Source organism: Tursiops truncatus, chromosome 7 (assembly GCF_011762595.2).
Source record: "Tursiops truncatus isolate mTurTru1 chromosome 7, mTurTru1.mat.Y, whole genome shotgun sequence".
Classification (NCBI taxonomy): Eukaryota; Metazoa; Chordata; class Mammalia; order Artiodactyla; family Delphinidae; genus Tursiops; species Tursiops truncatus.
In genome coordinates this window covers 65,716,835-65,741,586 of record NC_047040.1, presented here as the reverse complement: position 1 = coordinate 65,741,586, position 24,752 = coordinate 65,716,835, and the positions used below count along the sequence as shown (strand labels likewise).

The window sequence follows — 24,752 nt, the reverse complement described above, 5'->3', positions numbered from 1 at the left end:
TGTTTATTGAATGTCTTTAACTCTGTATGCACTAATATCATCATTTTACAGAGTCAAAAGCCAAGTAAGTTACTCAGTGGCACACAACCAATCAGTGGTGGGGCTGGGATTCAAGCTCGATTCTGTCTGATTCACAACGTAAGTAATTTAAACAACATACCCTATTTCACCACTCTCCCTACAAAGTTCTGATACGTTTTTTCCCAGCTTTTTATTCTAGATAACCACCACAAATCCCATCCCCCCATGCGAAATCAGTATTAAATTAGCTTATTTCTTACAAAAACTACACTATTATTCAGTGAATTAGTTTAGTGTCTACTAAGTAGCATATCCTGTCAGCATAACAGAGTGATCACAGATTCACTATTTTAGAATTAGTTTATAGATAAAACAAATTACCTTGAATGGAAGATAAAGATAGGAGGATACTTACATCAACAATTAAGAAGTCTAGCCAACACCAGGCATTGGTGAAATATGTCTGATAGCCATATGCCACCCATTTTAGAAGCATTTCCAGAATGAAAATGTAAGTGAAAACCTTATCAGCATACTCCAACATTGTCTTGATCGTCTTTCGCTGATCAATATATATATCCTCAAATGCCTATAAAGAAAAGTTATGCATTTTAGCTTTCTGAAACTATTATACTATTACAACTATTATGAGCTATTTTTTCTGACCACATATAAATATCTTTTCCTGATTTTATATATATGACACTTCATTGGAAGAGGAGGGTAGAGGAAGAGTAGCTATCGCTGTCTTTTCTTTATCTCAAAGATCTTTTAATGAATCAGGAGAAAAGTTATGCTCTCTATTGATATAACTGGAAGGAAGAAGTAAAAGCGTAACTCTAATGAATTAGTTTGACTTGTTCAGGAAATAGTTCTTGATGTCACATCTTGATGCTGCTACCCTAACTTGAAGTTATTTATTCCTTTTGTTTCATATCTTTTGCTTCCTCCTGTTGGCTTTTTTAATTTTTATTTTTTGCCATAGAAAGGAGGTTGAAGAAATAAAAAGTGAAGGCTTATATTTTTCATAAAGCAGAAATTGTAATTGATCATCACATTGCCTAATTTTACTATACAGTTGAGTTCATTTGTTCCCTTTGTCCCCTTCATTTTGTTGATAGTTTATATTTCTCAGCAAAGATATGGTGTGACAAGGATGGTAAGATGAATTTACTTCTCATTTAGACTCTAATATGTATTCTTCTTCTAATATGAACCTCATTTGATATTTTATATCTAAGTATATATTCATTTAAATGGTGAAAAACTATTTCTTGTCTAAAGTGCCATGTAGATAAAATTTATTTCATCAGAGAGACATGCAGAAAAATATAGGCCTGTGTTAGAATTATACACTTTTAAGTTAAAGAAACCTAAGTAATTGCATTTCAATCAGGCAAGTTTTATCATCTTTCCATCCTTTATCTATCTATCTATCTATCTACCTATCTATCTATCTACATCTATCTTATGGCTTAAGTAGTCTATTTGTGTCAGCATTTTCCTAAAATGCTATCTATATGCTATACTTTATATTTTTGTAAATGATTTTCATATAAATAGAAATTGATTCTGATGAACACTTTTATATAGAGAGAAACCAGTCCTTAAATAATCCCTTAGGCACGCTGCCCAATATTTATTTTTACCAATATCCATTGTTCTCTGAGTAGCATAAGAACAGTGGACCCAATTCAAAACGGACAGAGAAGTGGTTCCTAAGTACTTTTTGACTGTCCATAAAGAGATAATAATAATATCATTCATAAACAAAATTCATCAGAACTTAGAAGTTATATATACCCAATCACAGGACTTTACCGTAGTTGCCATGCTTACTTTCTTGTTAAAATATGAGTAATTAAATACTCATGTTCTTTGGTTATAATGAATAAACTAGAGGGACAAATTTGGGGGGTTACTTAATAATAAGCAAAAATTAATGAATAGCTTGTTAGAAGTATATGTATACATAATAAAAGTAAATCCAGAACTGCATAGTTATACATTGTATATAGTCTGTAAGAATGAAGTGGGGTAATTAAAGATGCACTGGAGATGGGTAGAAGGGTGGGTGGGTGGGTATATGGGTGGATGGGTGTATGTATGGATGGATATAGCGATGCACATATGTTTAAGGAAGAAATCACAAATGGAGATAACAGTTTGGGGGCTATCAAACAGAGGTGATGGCTGATTCCACAGAAATGGATGTAGAATGAGGGTTCAGGAAAAATAATGCATTGGATAATAAAACAATGCTACTGAAAGGATTAATAAGTCATTAGTATTAGGTGATTCTAAGACTTGGCATTATAGCACGTTTGCTTAATATTCACTCACCAGAGCACCACTACTAAGGAGAATCATGAAAACAATGAAGGTCTCAAACCAGTTATGTTCAACTATTCGGAAACACGTTCTTCTCAGGTTCCACCATTGTTTTCCTCTCCCTTCCTCCACACTAATTTGACAACATTTGAATCTTTGTACACAGCCTGCAAGTATAATGTTCAAACAGGAGTAGGTAAATAACTTCTGCTGCTTCAATGATACCCTTTGGCGTGTCCTGGATTCATCTTCTCATTGCTACTGCCATCTCTATCTTGCTAGGATAACTCTCTAAGCCTGGAGTAGTAAGAGCACATCTATTAGCAGAGTGAAGTTGTGAAAATTATTCAGCCTCTTTAAACGGTTCCCTGGATAATACCTGTTTTTTCTGACCCAACTGCTATTGTCCAAGAAAGAACGTTGTAAAGTACAAGTACATGTTAAGTAGCTTTGCCTTGTACTATATCATCCTATTGCACTTTGTTGAAGTCACTCTAGGAAAGGACTTCAAAGTGAAATTAATAATAAGCAGAAAACGTCCCTTTTAAAGAGGATGCAGAGTAATAATATAGTTCTTACCCAACAATGCTGTTTATTACTGTTTAGGTTCTCTTGTGGTGCTCCTAGAAGAGCTTATAGAATTTTCAAGATTAATTTAGTCCACTAAAATGTGATTTGACTAGTCCTGCTTTGATTTGGTGTTGCCTTCTCTATACTGCTTTCACTCACTCTAACAAGAATTAAATCAACAGGAACCATAATGGAAAAGAATATAAAAAAGAATGTATATATATAAAGCTGAATCACTTTGTTGTACAGCAGAAATTAACACATTGTAAATCAACTATACTCCAATAAAAAAATAAAATTAAAAAAATAATTAAATCAAGAGAAATTTGTGAGCACCTTTGCAATCACCATGGAGGATATTAAAAAAAAAGAAAAAGAGAAAAAATGTAAAAAGGTACAGAACGTGGACTTGCCCCCAGGAAACCTACAATCTGGTTTTTAAAAACAGATATAAACAAAAGAACCCTGCCTCAAGTCAAAAAAAAAAATCAGGTATGCTTGAAGAAAAGGGAGAAAGGAAGGGAAGGGAAAGAAGGGAAGGAAGGAAGAAAGCCAGTAAAGATATATATAACAGTTCAAATGAGAAAGAGAAGAACCCTCATAAGATAATACATGATTAGTTATCAGGTGAATTAAAGAATATCTTTATTTATAGCTGTTCAGAGGAATAAGAAGTTTTTTCCACCATGGTCGGATGAAGGTAGTTCTGAGGACTTTGAGTGATGTGTATAATTTATACAGGAAAAGAGGGAGAAAATATATATCAGGCCTATGAGGAAAAAAATCACAAAATAGAGAATATGCAAATATATTCATACCTTCAAAACTCAAATTCCCAAGAAACTCAGACCATGGGAAATACTAATCATGGAGAAAACAAAGCTCTTAGACTTATTGTCCATATTGTGCCAGGCTAAACTAGATACTGTGCAGGGATCAGGTATTGGGCAGTGCTTATTTCCTGTTTCACCCAGCAAGCATTGGAAAATAATGATTTTGTTAAAAAAATACATCTGAGCATTTGCAACTCATTTGACTTTAATAGCTAAAAAATTACTTCTAAAGTAACTTTTGTGTATGAGAATTTTGACTAGTGTTTAAGATGCCAACTTATTGCGAAATCACCATTTTATTTGAAATATTATAAATTAGTCATTAGTTTTGATTACATTAAAATATCTTTTCTCCATGTTCATGGTCCCTTACACATAATGGGCAGATATAACCAAACTATAACATGAGATTTTAAATCTGTTGGCATATAAGAGGTAATTGAAATAGATTGACTACAAAGTTCTATTCTGAGTGGTCCATTTTGGGTGATCAACAGCTAAAAAAAAAATGCATTCTATAAAGGGAAGATTAACATGAAGATCATGTTCTTTACCTTCAGTGAAACAGGCTTCAGGTTCAAGGGTTTCCTCAGGTTCCACTACAGGCTGTTCCTCAGCAGGTGCTCCAATGTCTACAGTGCTGCCTTCGGATGAGCTACTGCTTTCATTAAGTTTCTGAGCATGAGATGGACATAAAAAGTAAATCACTTTTATTTTGGTACCTAAGAAATAGCCTAGCAAGGAAGGATTAGTACAATGAACTGATTCTGGATTCTCCTTGAAATGAAGAGATTTTAAGATTAAAAAGAAAGAATGAATAAGAAGGGGAAATAAGGAAATCATCTATGGTAACTCCTTTACCATAATTTGCAATGTATGAAGTCAGACTGCTATGTTATGAAGTTTCAAACGGCCATCAAAAACATGTACTAAGCAAACCACTGTCCTATGAATTAGAGAAGCCCCAGAGGGAGGGGTGGGAGAGGGGAAGTTAGTGATAATCATTATCACTTTACAAATGATAAAATTAAGGTTTAGACAGGTTAAGTAACTTGTCTAATGTCATATAACCAACAAGTGAGAAAGCCAAGATTTGAGAGAATTATTGCTGAGCCCAAAGCCCATGCTCTGACTTCTGTGCAACCACGCTGTTTCTGAAATAAAAGAAACAGTGTATTCACATGTTTATAATTCTTCCATCAATTTAAAAGCGGAAATAAACCATAGAAAAACTATCAAAATGAGTCTAACAGATGAAGAGAATCTACCATTCAATCTTGAAGTGAAACACAAAAACAAAGGCACCTTGTTTATAACATAAACCAATAATGGAATTTTACATAATACATATATTCAGTGTCTTCATGAAAATTAATTCATCAGATGCAAAAAACTAACTTTTGGATATGTGTAGACATGAGTTCTATTTAATCTTTGTTTACAGTAATTATGCCAAACGAATTATATACTTGTTATAAAGCAAATGTCATAATAGTAACTTAAGCACAAGCAATAATAAAACATTTTGGTATAATATTACTTTAACTCACAGAGAAATTTTTTTAAAAAAAAAAAGACTGCTTGAAAAGTCTTTAAAATTTCTGAACAAATCCAGCTTTTGCTTATCACAGTTCTTCACACATAGTGCTAGATATCAGGCTCCTTATCAAACTTTGTATCCATTACTAAATATTATTGATAACCCAGATTTCAGTTTTCAGTTAGCAACTGTGAGTGCTGATGTGAACCTAAAATAACATAAAATTAATTTATGTCTACTTATTGCCTCCCTAAATATCCTCCCCTGATGTGGCTTGCCTAGATGATGATAAAATAAATTGATACCTTTTTTTTATGTATAGTTACTCCAGGTCTTACTGGGTCAGACTTTCTCCAGATGAGAGCTGTCGCCAATATATCCAACTTTATTCTTAAGAATATTCTTTAAAATTATCTATTCTTGTCTTATAACCCAACTTTGTAATATGTTACCAGTTACTCTACTTCTAAGCATATTTTCCCTTTAATGCATACAGCTGGGAATCAATCTACATTTTGGAAATTTTAAAAGGATATAAAAGATGATTAAATGCCCATTATTAGTAGTCAGTTGGAAGATGTGCTCCTGGAAAGTTCCCAGGTATAGACAAGTGATATTCTAGATGTTTACAAATTAATTTCCAAACACATCTTAAGCAATGTAATTATATTCCATGATCTGCCTGGACTATGGCAGGAAAGTAGAAGTGTGCCTAGTGTCACTTCAATTCAGCATGCTCTTAATTAAAGATGTCTTATTTTTTCTTTTTTTCTATCCTAAACCTACTTTTTAAACCAAGTTCCTGATTCCGATTCTTCGCAATATCATTCTTTCAGCACCTAGACTCAAACCTCCTTGTCTTATTTATTTCAAATATTGACAGTAAAGTCATTTAATTCTACCTTTGAAATAACTCTTCTCTCAGTTTCATCTTCCAAATTCTTATGAACTCTCTGTTGACTACTGTCACTTTTTTTTGGACAGCTATAAATAATAAGTTCATCCTTATTCTCTCCTCACCTAATTCTAGACCTTTGTGGAACACAAAACCTGAATTATGCTACATGCCCAATAAATATTTGGTGAATGAATGATACCTCTGTTTCAGATATTACTACCAAATGAAATTTCTGTCTCCAACTTAGCTTTCTAACCAAATTTCCCAAATCTATCTTTCACAGAAGCTGTCCTTTAGTCAAGGTGAACTTCTTAATGTTCTCTGGCTTTTGCTTATAGTGGCTTTTTGTGGAAGAAGAATAATTACGCTCTCATCTTCAACACTTTATCGGCACAATTCTTTCGGCGCGTACTTCTTTTTATTTATCCCACCTCCATACTAACTGACTTACCAAGCTAACGATGCTTGGCATTTTCTCTGTAGAACACAATGACTGATGCCAGTGGTGTGCTGATATTTTCTCAGGAGGTGGGCTACACTCTAGTACACCTGTACATCTCTTCTTCCACCTGGTGAGTTGTGTACTTATCAAAAATAAGTTATGTTTGTGTTCAAATCAACCTGTACTATTGTAAATTAATGTAATTACAGAATTTACTCTTGCATAATTTGATAAAATGAGTTTGAAAACAAAGTTATTTATTGTATTCATAAAAACTAAGTTGAAATCATTGCATAAACTAAATAAAGACAAATCTCTCATACATATACAAACACATTAAAAAAAACTTATTGTAAAATTAGGTGTGAATAATTATTTTTAAAAAGGGGTATTGGGACTTCCCTGGTGGTCTAGTGGGGGGCACAGGTTCAATCCCTGGTTGGGGAGCTAAGATCCCACATGCCATGGGCGTGGCCAAAAAACGGGCGGGGGGGGTGTATCTGGGATATAAATTTCTGGAAGGATGCTAAATTCAGGTTGCCTTATAAGGTTCTTTAAAATCTTTGTCCTCTTTGAAAAACCTAAACTGGACTCATAGATGATGAATTACAGGTGTGGCTCATGCTAAGTGATGATGCAGAACCGCAAACAATGAACCCAGACTGGAACAAGAGGCCCAAAGGCACATTTTAATTTAAGTATGTATCAATTTTCAAAATGAAGCAGTTTAATGTTTGGGGTTGGTAGGAGTTTGTATACATTTCAGGAATGGGACATGATTACAGGTTCGAGTTTTAAAGTTAGTATTCATATCCGGTTTAAATAACTCCCTAAAGCAACATTTTACAAAAGAAGCCTGGTAAACCACATCCTCGCTGACCCCCTAGATAGACCCTGATTCTCACACTAGCGAGGGAAACTTGCCCCACCTTTGTCATACTGACATCAGATAAAATGACAAGTGAATGTTAGAAAGACCAAACCACAGGCAAGTAGGCTCAGGCCAGTTAATATACTCTAGATAAATTATGCTAACCAGAGAAAAAAGTTAGTGTTTTTTCTATAAGTCCATACATAATGTAAATAAATAGAATTAGTATGAAAAAGAAAAGAAAAACACACAAAATGAAACAGATACAGAAGTGACTGAACTGAAGTTTGCCCAGGCAATGCACGGGAGGCAACAAAGGTTTTGACTGATGAGCTAAATAAAGAACATTAATAAGTAAAATTAAATAATAAATGTATTAAACAAATAGATTAAAATACATAAAAAATTAACAAACTGAACTCTAGCTTATTGAGTCATTGGCATCATCTTAGGATTCTGCTGACAACACTAAAGCTTGTGTGTTTTATTGATATTTTTTCCCTAAGAACCACGTGCTATACTAATATCATCTGCTACATTGATAATTCATTAATTTCTCTTTATTATGTTCCCTTTGTTTTGTTGTTCCTCTTCTAATTTCTCAAACTAAGTTCTTTGTCATGTTCTTTCATCCTTTCTTGATCATCCTTGTTAATAGTAAGACATTCAGTGACTGCTTGGTCCAATTTCATAGATTTTGGAAGAAGAAGTTCTTACTGTTTGGGAGGACATTTTTAATTTTTCAAGTGGTTATATTTTTTCTATCATTTTATTATTAATTTCTCATTTAACTGCATTGTGATTAGCTAATAACCCTATATGATATCTTCTATCTTGAATTTATTGGTATAATAGCCCTACAATGTCTGCTTGTTTGAATTTATTGAGACTTACTTTGAAATTTGTATAAATATATCAATACCATGGGCCACTGAAAATAAGAATTCTCTGTACATATAATTTTTGAGATAACATACATTTATAACATTTTTGCTATTTATATTATTCAAATTATCAATGTCCTTATTTAATTTTTCTTTGATTCATCACAGACTAAAAGAATGGTATTAAAACTCTCACAACCAATATACTTTTATCAATGTATTCTTATATTTCTCATTGTTGAAATCAAAGATGATGCGGTTCTGAGTTCTTTATTTGGTTGGAGTAATAACACTATTACTCAAAAAGGGAAGAATTTTTAGATGTATGGAAAGAGTCCATCTCTATATTAGCACATGAGATAAGAATTCAGATAAAATACTAAATAAATTGGATAACAGCAAAACTAAAACATTCTCAAAAAAGTACTTGTATTGATGTAAAAACCAGTAAGGACAATTAATTTTTCCTTTTTTTGTTCTTACATTGAAATTTAATTTTATTTTGAAATTCACCATTCACATAATAAAGCAATTGGTTCTCATGGTCTTTGAGATTAATAGACTATTTAAATATCCATTTTAATGTTTATTAAGCCATTAATCAACCTTTAATTTACTAATTTCCAAATGAGCTAGTTCATTTAAAAATCTGTATATTTTCACATGTAACTCTCAATAGCTCAATTTCTGTAAGGACTTATATTGTCCATGTATTTTTGGCAGGCTGACAATAAGTGAGCAGAGAGAATGCGGGAACCACAGCGTATCTGAAGCATCCACTTTGCCTTGTACATCAGGGCATTCAATAACCACTTAATAACTACAACCCTGATGGGAAGAGCATTTTTCCTCCTCAACGGATTTATGCAACATTTCATGCTTTTTTAAAATGTTCTGTACTATAGTAAATGATTTTGACCTTGAGGGTGAAGCAAAACAAAGGAAAGCAAATAGTACACTCCACAATATTTCTTTGAGTAAGTGATTAAATGGGTTTTTTTGTTGTTGTTCTCTGACTCGATCGTAGGATGTTTATGCTTTTATTTTAGACTTGGTTTGTTACAATGAGCTTATTTATAGGGTTTACTAGAAGTTCAATTTATAATGTGATAAAAATATGTTAAAAATAAATCTGGGGCTTCTCTGGTGGCACAGTGGTTGAGAGTCCGCCTGTCGATGCAGGGGACACGGGTTCGTGCCCCGGTCCCAGAAGATCCCACATGCTGCGGAGCGGCTAGGCCCGTGAGCCATGACCGCTGAGCCTGTGCATCCAGAGCCTGTGCTCCGCAACGGGAGAGGCCACAGTAGTGAGAGGCCCGTGTACTGCTAAAAAAAAAAAAAATCTGGAATTTAAGGGTCAAAAGGATACAGAATATGTGTGTGTATATATATGTATACACATATGTATTTTTTATTTCTGAAAAATACATATTTTAAAAGCTAGGCATATACTATATTAAAGGTGGAAATTTTACTGTTATATATATATATTAACATATATATTTAAGATATATACCTTAAATCATACAGTTGAGATGCCAACAACCTTAAAAATATTAGTATTAATATTTCATTGTATACACTGTGCATTAGTAAATATTTCTAGTGTACACTAAGCATATTAAAAATTAAAATGACTTCTATTAAAAACTCTCAGCAAGGCAACAATATGATATCAAAGGAACAGACTCTGTACTGAGATTTAGCATTTCCACAGAGCAGTTAGAAAAGTCAAATATTAACTCATTAATTCCCATATCATCCCTACAACTCAGATGATTTCTTCATCGAGCTTTACATTGGAACGACAATCTTTGGTGGATTATTCACATTTAATATAAAATTTTCTTATTAATTGTGAAATCTACTGTCATTCAAACACTTGCCTAAGGTAGGGGTAAAGGTGAAGAAATACAGCTCTGATATACTCTGAATTCTGCTTTAAAGTATGTCAAAAGTGAATTTTTATATAGATGATTAGCTATAAAGGAACAAAGGAGGTATTATAACCTCTCATCACATAATGGGCCAAGAGAAAATTATTGTGATTGCAAATGAATTAGAAGCAAAAAATTGCAAAATTGCATTTATAATTCCCAAGCTAGAAAGCAAAATTGTAAACCAAATAATTTCCATTGTTAAATTTATTTTGCTGAATGAGTGCAGAATCTCTAATATTCTTTTGACATTAATTTTTAATGTTAAATGATAACATATTTAACAAATATTTTTAAAGTGTCTACTGGATAGGGGAACTGTATAACTACAGTGAAAGGGTGAAGAGTTCTCTTTTGAGTCAGACAAGCTTGGGTTTGAATCACAACGACTGGTTTTATGGACTTTAGGCAGTTATCTTGACCTCCATAAGCTGAAGTTTCTAATTTGTAGAATGATCCCTACTTTACATGGTTGTCATAAGGATTGAACAAGATAACACGTGGAATATGTCATTTGCTTACTGGATACATGGCAACAATTTCCGTAACAGTTATAGTTTGTAATATGTGTAATTGCTGATATTTGATCTTTTCAGCTAAAAAATATTAGTATATGCTAAACATCAAAATTAGGACCTGAAAAAATAAAATAGTGAATATAATAGGCCCAGTACCTAATGGGCTCAAAATAAGACAAGACAAGCAACAATTGCTACACACTACGATAGGGTAAGTATAGGGTATTTTGAGAGCACCACCTAACTCAGTCTAAGAAGAACAGGGTAGAAAAAAGTGACATTTGGGGCCAGAAGGATGAGTTGGGGTGGGAGTGAGTCAGGTGAAGAAATATGGGGTAAGAGAATATCCCAGATAAAGGGAACAGGAATGAAGATCAGAACCTGATAAAGCATGAGGAGTTTTAGGAAACAATAGATCAGTGTAGTTGGCTGGGGAGGGGTGGGAAGTACTATTACATGCGGCTGGAAAGGTCAGTAATGGTCACTTTTGCAGGTACTTGTAGGCCATGTTAAGAAGTATAGACTGGGAGCAATGGGAAGCTCCTGAAAGGTTAGAAAGCTGAGAGAGCTATGGCCAGATTTACCTTTTAGAAAGACCACTTATCATTATGTGGGAACTGGACTAGTGAGGAGAATATGAATGTGGGAGCCCTTTTTGGAGGCTGTAGCAGTAAAACTGAGAGATGATGGAGGTCTGACATTGGGTGGAGGTGGTGGGGATGCAGAGTAGACAAAGACAAGGTAGCACTGGTTGTATCTGGTGATCAATTAGGTGTAATAAGGGAGAGGGAATTTGGGTATCCATTGGCTAGATGGTAGTACTCTTCATGCAGAGTAGTTGCCATCTCACAGGAATCATGGTCCTGAGGAACTATATAGCTCAAGACAAGGAAATAGGCAAGGGGACACCCCCAGTCAATACCCGGATGGGACTCTACAAAGTGTTCCCTGAGCATCTGTCAGGCCATGATACGAAAATTCTGACTGTTTTCTTTTCTCCTCCACCTTCCTTCCTCCCTGCCCTCTCCCCAGGGAGGAAAAGCTTCATTAAAGATTAAGCTGCTAACTTAATTTGACTTAGGAATAGGCTTGCTTTGTTTATTCTATCTGTACACTTTCAAAAAATATAACTGATAAAAATGTATTCAGGAAAAGTGAGATTAACTTACATGATGCCAATTAACATTGATCAAGCACCTCATTTGTGCCAGGTACAGTGCTAGTTACTAGAAGTACAAAGGTGTATATGACCACAGGTCTTGTTCTCAAGTTGCTCACAAGATTAGTAAGTAGGATAGACAGATACACAACAGAGAAATAGAGTGCAATATAGACATTTCATGTTATGCAGGTAGTAATTGTACTTAGGGGAGTCTCAGAGCCTTACCCAGAATAAGAATTGCTAGGTATCATGAGCAACAAACAACAATATGTTTGAATGAATAAACTGACAGTGTCTTGAAAGACAACTCAAAGTTCCTTTTTTTGTTTTGCTAGATTTTGCAGAGAATGACAGGGATAAGAAGAGAATTTCTAATAAGAAATTGTGGAGTCAAAAGGTATAAACTTCATAGAACTATGTGATTAGAACTGAAATAAGTCATGAGATATTAGACTGGTGAAATAGATCTCAAGACAATCAAGTTGCTCATGATAAAGACTGCCCTTCTCCCCACCATGGAAATGTGTTTCAGATGGTAATTCTATTGATACTGGTGAAATAATAGGATGAGGAGTGGGGGGATGGTCAAGATTGGAGACAGATTTAGGAGATAAAAGCTACAGGATTTGGCAGTAAATTTGATGAGGGGCTTCCAATTAGAGAAGTTGAGAAGGACTTCAGGCTTCTTGTAAGCTATTTGAGAAGATCATATGGTTGGGAGGAAAGTAGCTTGGACTTTTGTAAGCCAGGGAATGACGACTCTTAAAGAATTAGGAAATGATGCAGATATCAAGTAAAATAGGGCCACTGAACTTGGCAATTAAGAGAACACTCGTGATTTTTGAGAGAGAAAAGTAAAGGTGGAAACCAGAGATGATGCTTTAAGATGACTGAGCAGTGGAAATGGGAGACAGTGAGCACGTTATCTTTTAAAGAAGATCAGCAACGAATTCAAGGAAGAAATTACAAAAGAAACTTAAGAAAAGGATAAAATCAAAGGAATAACTTTTAAAATTTACATGATTTTATTTTATTTTAGAATGAGAGAGTCTTGACCATTTAAACAAGCTTGTGGTAAGGGCTTAGAGAGAAGAAGAAACTGTAATACAAGATGGAGGCAAAACCTGCTGTATCAGAGACCATGAGGTTAAGAGACAGTATAGATAAAAAAGTGTGGAGGCATATATACCTATCTCCCAGTAGATTCTTAATATCCCCAGATACGTTGTCTGACATTTTTCTACAGGGAAAATTGTTATCATGATGTTAGTAAACTTGGATATTTGTAAAATATATTGTATTTTTGGTATATATCCATTTGATTCAAGATTAATCAAAGACTTCCTATTCTTATTTCTTTATTTAACACACATTTACTTACTATATGCTAGGCACTGTGATGAATGTGGGCCATACTGTGTGATATGAAATAAGCTTAATTCCTGTTCTTATGCACATTTTAAAACTATTATTCACATAAGGCATTCACTGCAGACCTTTATGTGGTAGCACAAATTTAATTTGCTGATATTCAGTAATGTACAACAGGTTGAAAATTATCATGTGTTCTTCAATCTATACCATGTACAGTAAAGATAAAAGTATTAAATAAGAAAATATCAGCAAAGCAGTAAGTAAATATTATTTTAACACAGGTAATATCATTGGGAGGACAAATGAGATCTAGAATTAACTGTTCATTATGCATTTATTCATTCATTTAATAAACATTTTTTATGTGCTGTGGACTTAAGGTGAATAAGACATGGTTGGTGTTTTCCCTGTTCTCAAAGGCTTCATAAGCTAATGATGTAACCATAGAAGTGCTTCCTAATTATTTGGAAGATTCTTATAGGTAGAATTAAACTCAGAAGGGTATCTTCCTAAAGCACAACTTTGAGTAACCATAGTTTCTAAGAATAAGCGCTCTGTAATTAGGAGAACTCCACAGGTCAGAAGCAGATCAGTGTAAATTACAGGCCAGCAGAGGAGGGAAAGGTCCCTCCAGGACTGAGGGAGACTGAGATTCTCCTGGCTATACCATTAACCTGTGCCCAGTGATGAGGGCTTGGTAGTCAACACCAACTCTACAGTGGATACCTATTCTTAGGTCTTCAATAAAGTGTCATTCATTTCAAATAGAGGTCAGAGATAGTACCTTTTTAGACATTGTTAAGGAAATTTAATGTAATGGTTCAGAACACAGACTGTAACTGACAGCCTGGATTCTAGGTCAGGATCAATCCTTACTATTTGTGTGACTTTGGCAAGCTACTTAAACTCTTTGAGTTCAATTTCCTTATCTGTAAGTTTGGAATAATAGTATCTGTCTCATGGTGTGAGGACTGAATGACATAACACTACATGTAAAGCCCTATAAACAGTGCTTTGTCCATGGTGAGCATCCAACAAATGATACCTGTTACTAACACGAACTGTACACAAAGACTCGAATGACATTTTTACTCACTCTGGAGTTCACTCATTGCAAAAACAAGCGTACTTTTTCCTAACTACTTTAATAATATGATGTTTTTATTCCAAAGAGGCCTAAGTTTAATAATTCATTTTAAAAGTATTTATTTAAACAGATTAGAGTAGTAATTTCGCTATCAGTAGCTATCACTACCTTATGTTTTTTGAGTCCTTTTAACTTCTAAACAGCTTTTAGATCCTCATAACATTCCTATAAGCACCACAGAACAGATGTATTCCTATTATAAATTAGGAAACTGGATAATATAGAGTTAGTGATTGCCCATAATAGAGTTAAGACCACCAGACTCTTAGTCTAGTATTCATAAAAATCAGCCCAAACGCAAAAAGATATTGAGTCCTTATTATGCACCCAACATTACAGTAGGTGCTTCAGAGGATTAAAATTATATAAAACACAATTCATTGCCAAAACAACTTACTTTCTAATTGGGGAGATATGACTTTATTTGTCTTTTGCATAGTCTCAGCGATTTTGCCCAGCTTTCAAAACTCCTCAAAATCTGTCCAAGCCTCCATTCTTTACTATTATTTTTCAGTAGAAACCCATATTTCTAGCTATTTATTTCCATGAGTCAAGAAACTTTCTGAGGTTTTAAAAACAATACTTTAGGGCTTCCCTGGTGACACAGTGGTTGAGAGTCCGCCTGCCAATGCAGGAGACACTGGTTCATGCCCCGGTCCGGGAAGAACCCACATGCCGCGGAGCGGCTGGGCCTGTGAGCCATGGCCGCTGAGCCTGTGCGTCCGGGGACTGTGCGTCTGGAGCCTGTGCTCTGCAACGCGAGAGGCCACGTTGACACTTTATTGAAGACCTAAGAATAGGTATCCACTGTAGAGTTGGTAGCCCACGTTGACACTTTATTGAAGACCTAAGAATAGGTATCCACTGTAGAGTTGGTGTTGACTACCAAGCCCTCATCACTGGGCACAGGTTAATGGTATAGCCAGGAGAATCTCAGTCTCCCTCAGTCCTGGAGGGACCTTTCCCTCCTCTGCTGGCCTGTAATTTACACTGATCTGCTTCTGACCTGTGGAGTTCTCCTAATTACAGAGCGCTTATTCTTAGAAACTATGGTTACTCAAAGTTGTGCTTTAGGAAGATACCCTTCTGAGTTTAATTCTACCTATAAGAATCTTCCAAATAATTAGGAAGCACTTCTATGGTTACATCATTAGCTTATGAGAGGCCCGCATACCGCAAAAAATAAAAAATAAAAACAATACTTTAGATTATCCGAATGTTCTTTGAAGGTTGAGGTCCATTGGGACTTAAAAAGGTGAGGAAATGTGACCCACGCTATGCCTTTTCTGCTTTGGGGGACCAAAAGGGGGAAAATATAGAAAAGATAGCTCTCAAGTTTGTCCTGGAATGGGGGACAGTGATGCATGAGTATGTACCTTATGGAGGAAGTAAAACAAGTACCAGCCTCCATTTTACAGTGTTTCTTCATATCAGTCTATTCTTGGTTTCCTGGAAACAGACTATCCGCTCCTTGCTTATGCCTCTACTTTCATCTAGATTTTATGTCCCAGCAACAGCAAACTACTAATTATTTCTAAACACACTCTATGCTTCATAGCTCTAGGTTTTTGTTCATTTATTCCCTCTTACTGGAATGCCCTTCAGAAAAATAGTTTTTTAAAATATTTTAAATGTTAACCATTATCAAGAATTTAATGAAAACAGTTTAAAAATTAGACAGAAAATACAAAATTTATCACTCTCTCCAGATAAACGTAAAACAGTTTATGACAGAGGGCAGAAGGCAAACAGCAAAAAAGGACAAATAGTAGAATGTTACTAGTAGTTCTTAAGAGAAAACTTACCAGGAACAGAGTGTTGGGAATGCTACTAGAAATAATAATAATAACAATTTATCAAATACTTACAATTTGCTAGACACTGTGCTAAGTCCTTTACATTTACTATTTCATTTAATAATATTCCCCCAAAAGTAGGGGATTTTATCCCCATTTTTGAGATGAGGAAATTGAGGATTGGATAGTCAAGTAAGGTCACACAGTATGTGGCTAAAATAGAATTATATAACCCAGTATTTGGCTTCGGAGAATACTCCATTACCAACAACTTTATAATTAGCCTCACATGTCTAAAAACAAATGCTTCAAAAATGGATAATAAACTATGAGCACTGGTAATTTTAACCCAAGGCACTAATATAATTTCAATAATGCCCATTGTAGATAAGACTCGTTATTGAAATTCAGGAATGGAAACATTAATATATTAAAATGGAATAGGTCAAACAGAGGTCACGACAGGTAATATTTTTAGTCAATAAGGTATGTTCCAGTATGGAAATGCATATTTAAAGGTTGAAAGTTATCTTTCTAAAATGCAAATGTATGTATGTGTGTGGATACATGTAAATGTGTATTTGTATACATATATAATTATGAAGAGAGTCATCTTTCTAAATGCATATATGTACATATATAAGCAGAATCATGGCTCATTTGTATCCTTCATTATCTAATACATTTCTTAGCACATGGTAACTGTTGAATAAATTAAGGTAGGCAAAAGAGTAAAGGCCAAAACAGAAAAATCAAAAGGGCAAAGCTACTTTAACGTATTATAGGCTGCATTCCTAATGCAGAATAAAGAATCTTCATCTTCTGGGGTATCTATTTTCAGTTTAATTCCACTAAAAGCAGAGCATCTTATGATTTGTGCCTTGCTTTGATGAAGTGAGTACTATATAAGACTAGGGGAGCAATGAAGAGAAACAATTTTGTATGGGTTTATTTCTAACCAAAAAGGAAGACATGGTAAAGAAAAGTGCATGGTAAAAGAAAATTGGGACAATAATCTATAAAAGAATATTTATAGAAAGCCAGATTCAAAAATGAATGAAAGAAATTGAAATATAATGGGGATGAATAGAAGTTTCAGTATTTAATATAAAAATACCAACTGGATGAGAAACAACTGTATTTCAACAGCAATTCATGGGAAAAAGATAAGGGATTATTACTTTCCTTGAAGCCCAATATAAATTGACAAGGTGAAATGTTTAACAAAGATAAAAACAACAAAGTTCAATATTGGATTGAATCAAGAGAAAAATGGAGTCTGGATGATGGGAAACAAAACTTTATTTTCAAGAATGCTCTCATCAGAGTAACTGTGATGAATACCTTCAAACTGCTTCTATTAAAAACAGTTAAGTGAGCTGGAAAAGTTTGATTTGAGTGCCTACTTTTTACCAAGAATGCACACGTATATACGTTGCAACATAAAAGGAGAGACATACATGCATATCAGTGGTTATAATAAAATAATATGATAACTTTGTAAGATGCATGAGCCTAGAGCATGAGTTGCTTATTACCCACACTTTGTGCCTTATATCTCTGGGAACCAAAAAAGAAGCCACACATTCTGCCTAGGTCAGGAAGACTCCATGATCACTACCTTTAAAGAGCTGAAACAGCATTTCTTACACTTAAGAACTCCTGAACTTCAGGCCCTACACATGGACCTAGTGGTTGTACTCTATTAGAAAAGCAGTGCATTATAGTTCAGTACAGGCAACAAGAGCGTCACTCACTAGTTCTTCCTAAATGTTCAGTGTGCTCTGATATCATTATTTTATTAAATTAAAAAAATTTTTTAATTAGTGGTACAATAAATTGGTTTATCAACTCTTACTGGGTTATGACTCACAATTTGAGAAATAGTGCATTAAATTATCTCTAAAGTTTCTACTAAACATTTAAATTTTCAATTAATGCAGTATTTGAAGATATAAAATGACAGAGTATGAAGAAATAGAACTTTCTCCAGTGGTTCAGTGGATGATCACTGCTTAATAAAGAAATCAGTGTTCCTGTTAGCCCTAATCAATACAAATGAAAATGTATGAGTATAAATTATGTCAAATTTTTGCAGAAAAGTATTCATTATGGATGGTTTTTGTAATAAAATAGTTTTGAGTAATGAAAATCTCGCAACAAACAAAAGTCTAGGACCAGATGACTTCATAGGTGAATTCTATCAAACATTTAGAGGAGAGTTTACATCTATTCTTCTCAAGCTATTCCAAAATATTGCAGAAGAAGGAACACTTCCAAACTCATTCTATGAGGACAGCATCACCCTGCTACCAAAACCAGACAAAGATATCACTGATGAACATAGATATAAAAATCCTCAACAAAATACTAGCAAACCAAATCCAACAATACATTAAAAGGATCACACACCATGATCAAGTGGGATTTATCCCAGGGATGCAAGGATTTTTCAATATCTGCAAATCAATCAATGTGATACACTACATTAACAAATTGAAGAGTAAAAACCATATGATCAACTCAGTAGATGCAGAAAAAGCTCTTGATAAAATTCAACATCTATTTATGATAAACCCAATTTGTAGAGAGTTAACACATCTCAACATAATAAAGGCCATATATGACAAACCCACCGCTAACATCATACTTAATGGTGAAAAGCTGAAAGCATTTCTTTTAAGATCAGGAACAAGACAACAATGTCCACTCTTGCCACTTTTATATAACACAGTTTTGGAAGTCCTAACCATGGCAATCAAAGAAGAAAAAGAATACAAATTGGAAAGAAGTGAAACTGTCATTGTTTGCAGATGACATGATACAATACATAGAAAACCCTAAAGACACCACCAGAAAACTACTAGAGCTCATCAATGAATTTGGTACAGTTGCAGGATACAAAATTAATATACAGAAATATGTTGCATTCCTATACACTAACAACAAACTATCAGGAAGAGAAATTAAGAAAACAATCCCATTTACCATTGCATCAAAAAGTATAAAATACTTAGGAATATATCTACCTAAGGAGGCAAAAGAACTGCACTTGGAAAAAGAAATTGAAGAAATTGAAGATAACACAAACAAATGGAAATATATACCGTGTTCTTGGATTGGAAGAATTGATATTATTAAAATGATCATCTTACACAAGGCAACCTACAGATTCAGTGCAATCCCTATCAAAATACCAATGGCATTTTTCACAGAACTAGAACAAATAATTTTAAAATTTGTATGGAAACCCAAAAGATCCCAAATAGACAAAACAATCTTGAGAAAGAAAAATGGAGCTGGAGGAATCATGCTCCCTGACTTCAGATTATACTACAAAGCTACAGTAATCAAAAAGTATGGTACTGACACAAAAACAGACACATAGATCAATGGATAGGGAGCCCAGATATAAACCCACACACTTATGGTCAATTAATCTATGACAAAGGAGGTAAGAACATACAATGGGGAAAAGACAGTCTCTTCAATAAATGATGCTGTGAAAACTGGACAGCTACATGTAAAGAATGAAATTAGAAGATTCTCTAACACCATATACAAAAACAAACTCAAAATGGATTAAAGAGCTGAATGTAAGACCGGATACTATAAAACTCCTAGAGGAAAGCATAGGCAGAACACTCTTTGACATAAATTATAGCAATATTTTTTTGGATCTGTCTCCTAAAGCAAAGGAAATAAAAGCAAAAGTGAACAAAATGGGACCTAATTAAACTTAAAAGCCTTTGCACAGCAAAGGAGACCATCAACAAAATAAAAAGACAACCTACTGAATGGGAGAAAATATTTGCAAATGATATGACCAATAAGGGGTTACTATCTAACATATATTAACAGGTCATGTAACTCAACATCAAAAAATACAAAAACAAAAAACCAACCAGATTAAAAAATGGGCAGAAGAGCTGAATAGACATTTTTCCAAAGAGGAAATGCACATGGCCAATAGGAACATGAAAAGATGCTCAACATCACTAAATCATCAGCGAAATGCAAATCAAAACCACAATGAGATATTACCTCACATCTGTCAGAATGGCTATCATCAAAAAGAATACACATAACAAATGTTGGTGAGGATGTGGAGAAAAGGGAACCCTTGTACACTGTTGGTGGGTATACAAATTGGTGCAGCCATGTGGTATGGAGGTACGGAGGTTCCTCAAAAAACTAACATTAGAAGTACCATATGACCCAGCAATTCCATTCCCAGGAATATATCTGAAAACAACAACAACAACAAAAACTAATTTGAAAAGATACATGCACCCCAATGTTCATAGCAGCATTATTTACAATTGCCAAGATATGGAAGCAACCAAAGTGTCTGTCAACAGATGAATGGATAAAGAAGATGTGGCATATACATAAAATGGAGTACTACTCAGTCATAAAAAAGAATGAAATTTTGCCATTTGCAGCAACATGGATGGACTTGGAGGGCATTATGCTAAGTGAAATAAGTCAGACAGAGAAAGACAAATACTGTGTTATATCACTTATATGTGGTATCTAAAAAATGCAAAAAAACTAGTGAATAAATGAAAAAGAAGCAGACTCAAAGATATAAAGAACAAACTAGTGGTTACCAGCGAGGAGAGGGAAGAGGGGAGGGGCAATATAGGGGTAAGGGAGTAAGAAGTACAAACTATTAGTCAGAAAATAAGCTATAAGGAAATATAGGACAACACAGGAAATACAGCCAATATTTTATAATAACTATAAATGTAGTATAACTGTTAACCATTGTGAATCACTATTACATTGTACCCTGTAACATATAATATTGTCCATCAACTATACTTCAGTAGAAAAAGAAAAACATGTTTTAATGCAACAGATAGCATGGAGTAGTTATTAGTCTTCATCAAATATTAAATAAAGGTATGAAGATTCAAGACAAAGAAAATCAGACTAGGAAGAATACTGCCAAGTTTAACAGAACTTCAGAACCAATTTTTTAAATATAAAGGTAACAACTAAAAAAATCAGCCTCCATCAGATTCTTTAGCAAAACTCAAGTTTTTAATGAACAAAGTTTGAACTGAAATAATATTCAAATTAAAAATCCTGAAAAAATTTTACAATGCTTTGCAAAAATGATCTGTAATTTTTATCTCCCAAATCCATTTCCATAGACATGTGAAATGTAATGAGGATCTACCCACAATTACATCTCTACATGCTTTCTCTCCCCCTATCATTACACAAATCTGATTTACCTAAGGAAGCCCACAGGCTGGGGTCAAGGTGGCAGCTTCCAGCTCCGATATTAGCTCCATTCTGAAGAGTAGTGGATGACTTAGCCTATTCAGAGACTTATAAAAGCTTGAAACATCTTTAAAGGGACATAGGCAATAATTCACATGCTTATGATATCTTACTTGATCAATTGTCAAAATGCATTACCTTGGACATGGTAATATTCTAGTAGAACTTTATCCCTAATAAAATATCGTTGATAGTATTTGATCCTCTGAATATTTTAAATATTTAGTATTTAAAGTATTTTAAAATATTTAGACTATATGAATTAATGTAATCCATCACATCAATAATCTAAAGAAGAAACATCACACGATGATATCAGTGGATGCAGAGGACACATTTGACAACAAATAGCACCCACTCATGATAAAAATCTCTCAGTAAACTAGGAACAGAGAGAAACTTTCTTAACTTGATAAAGACCATTCACAAAAAACCTATAGCTAACATTGTACTTAATTATGAGAAACTAAAAGCTTTCCTACTAAGATCAGGAACAAGACAAGTATATCCCTTCTCACCACTCCTTTTCAACACTGTACTGGAAGTCATAACTAATGCAATTAGACAAGAAAAGGAAACAAAACGTAACTGATTAGGAAGCAAGAAGTAAAACTGTCTTTGTTGGCAGATGACATTATTGTTTATGTAGAAAATCCAAAGAATCTACAAAACATAAAAAAACAAAAACAAAAACAAAAACCTCCTGGAACTAATAAGTGATTATAAAAAGGTTGCAGATTACAAAGTTAATACACAAAAGTTCATCACTTTCCTATGGACTAACATTTAACAAGTGGGGTTTGAAATTAAAAAATGCCATTATGTTAGCACTGCATAAATAAAATACTTAGGTATAAATCTAATGTGTATAAGGTCTATATGAGGAAAACTATAAAATTCTAATGAAAGAAACAAAGAACTAAATAAAGTGGGAGATATTCTATGTTCATGAATAGGAAGACTCAATATTGTCAAGATATCAGTTTTTCCCAACTTGATCTATTGATCAATGCAATCTCAATCAAACTCCCAACAAGTTATTTTGTCAATATCTACAAACTGATTCTAAAGTGTATATGAAGAGGCAAAAGACCTAGAATAGCTAACACAATACCAAAGGAAAAGGAAAGAGTCAGGATTGCCACTACCTGACTTAAAGACATACATAAAGCTATAGTAATCAAGACAGTGTGGTATGGGTGAAAGAATAGACAAACAGATAAACAGAATAGAATAGAAACCCCAGAAATATACCCACATGAATCTAGTCAACAGATCTTTGGTAAAGGAGCAAAGGCAATATTTGGAGCAAAGATAGTCTTTTCCAACAAATGGTACTGGAACTACTGACATCTACAGGCAAAAAATGAATCTAGACACAGACCTTATACCCTTCACAGACATTAACTCAAAATGGATCACAGACCTAAAGGTAAACATGCAAAGCTATAAATCTCCTAGAAGATAACAGGAGAAAATATAATGATCTTGGAAAAGGTGATGACTTTTTAGATACGATATCAAAAGCACAATACATGACAGAGAGAGTTAATAAACTGGATTTAATTAAAATTAAAAATATCTGCTCTGTGAAAGACACTGTCAAGAGAGTAAGAAGACAAGCCATATTAGGAGAAAATATTTGCAAAAACAAAGCTGATAAAGGACTGTTATTCAAAATGTACAAAGAATTCTCAAAACTTAACAATAAGAAAACAAACAACTTGATCAGAAAACAGGTCAAAGCTCTTAAAAGATACCTCATCAAAGAAAACATACAGATGACAAAGAAGCATATAAAAAGATGCTCCACATCATATGTCATCATAAAATGTAAATTAAAAAACAATGGGGAAAAAAAAAAAAAAACAATGGGGTACCACTACACATCTATTAGAATGGCCAAAATCCAGAACACTGACAACACCAAATGCTGTGGGGCAACAGGAGCTCTCATTCATTGCTAGTGGCTGTGCAAAACTATACAGCCACTTTGGAACACAGTTTGGCAATTTCTTACAAAACAAAACATTAGCATACCATCCAGAAATTGCCATCCCTGGTACTTAACCAAATGAGCTGAAAACTTATATCCACACAGAAACCTGCACATGGATGTTTACAGCAGCTTTATTCACATTTGCCAAAACTTGGAAGCAACCGAGATGTCCTTCAGTGGGTGAATGGACAACTAAACATCCAGACTACAAAATATTACTTAGCACTGAAAGAAATGAACTATCAAGCCATAAAAAGACACAGAAGAAACTTAAATGTGTATTACTAAATAAAGGAAGCCAGTGTGAAAAGGCTACATATTATATGACTCCAACTATATAATACTCTGGAAAAGGCAAAAACAGTTACAGATCAGTGACTGCCAGGGGTTAGCGTAGAGGGAAGGATGAATAGGCATAGCACAGAGTATTCTTAGATCCATGAAACTGCTCTGTGTGATACTATAAGGGTGGATAAATGTCTTTATACGTTTGTCCAAACTCATAAAACGGACAATACCAAGAGTGAACCCAAATGTAAACTATGGACTTCGGGTGATAATGACACATCAATGTAGATTCCGCAACTGTAACAAATATACCACTCTGGTAGGGGATGGTGATAATGGGGGAGGTTATATATGTGTGGGGGGCAGGGAGTATGTGGAAATTTTTCTGCCTTCCTTTCAATTTTTATGAAAACGTAAAACTGTTCTAAAAAATAGTCTTTAAATAAATATTTAAAAATTTGGACTGTGTAACCTAAGGCACCTTACCATTTTTGGGACTTCCACACAATAAGTGGGAAATGAAGGTGGTTTGTTCTAGACTTCTTCAGAATTATCTTTTATATCCATTAGAGTTTTAGCTTAATATTTCTAAGTCAGTTACTATGGACTGAATTGTGTTCCCTCAAAATTAATATTTTGAAGCCCTAACTCCCGATGTGACTCTATTTGGAGATATGTCCTGTGAAGTAGTGATAAAGGTTAAGTGAGGTCATAAGGGTGCAATCTTAATCCAGCAGCACTGGTGCTCTTATAAGAAGAAGAGAGACCAGAGCTATTTATCCATATGCCCATGCATTGAGGAACGGCCAAATGAAGACACAGAAGGCAGCTATCCACACCCAAAGG

General features: G+C 34.2%; 1 protein-coding gene across 6 annotated transcripts in view; it reads right to left on the bottom strand.

Annotated features, from left to right (window-relative positions):
• Positions 1–24,752, bottom strand: part of SCN1A (sodium voltage-gated channel alpha subunit 1) — a 95,791-nt gene that overhangs the window by 25,592 nt on the left and 45,447 nt on the right. For all 6 annotated transcript variants that reach the window (XM_019922209.3, XM_019922210.3, XM_019922212.3 and 3 more), the window contains exons 17-19: positions 4,310–4,430; positions 2,365–2,519; positions 437–610 (exon numbers count right to left, since the gene is read on the bottom strand). In XM_019922209.3, coding sequence (XP_019777768.1) covers positions 437–610; positions 2,365–2,519; positions 4,310–4,430 — 450 coding nt within the window. The remainder of the gene's footprint in view (positions 1–436; positions 611–2,364; positions 2,520–4,309; positions 4,431–24,752) is intronic.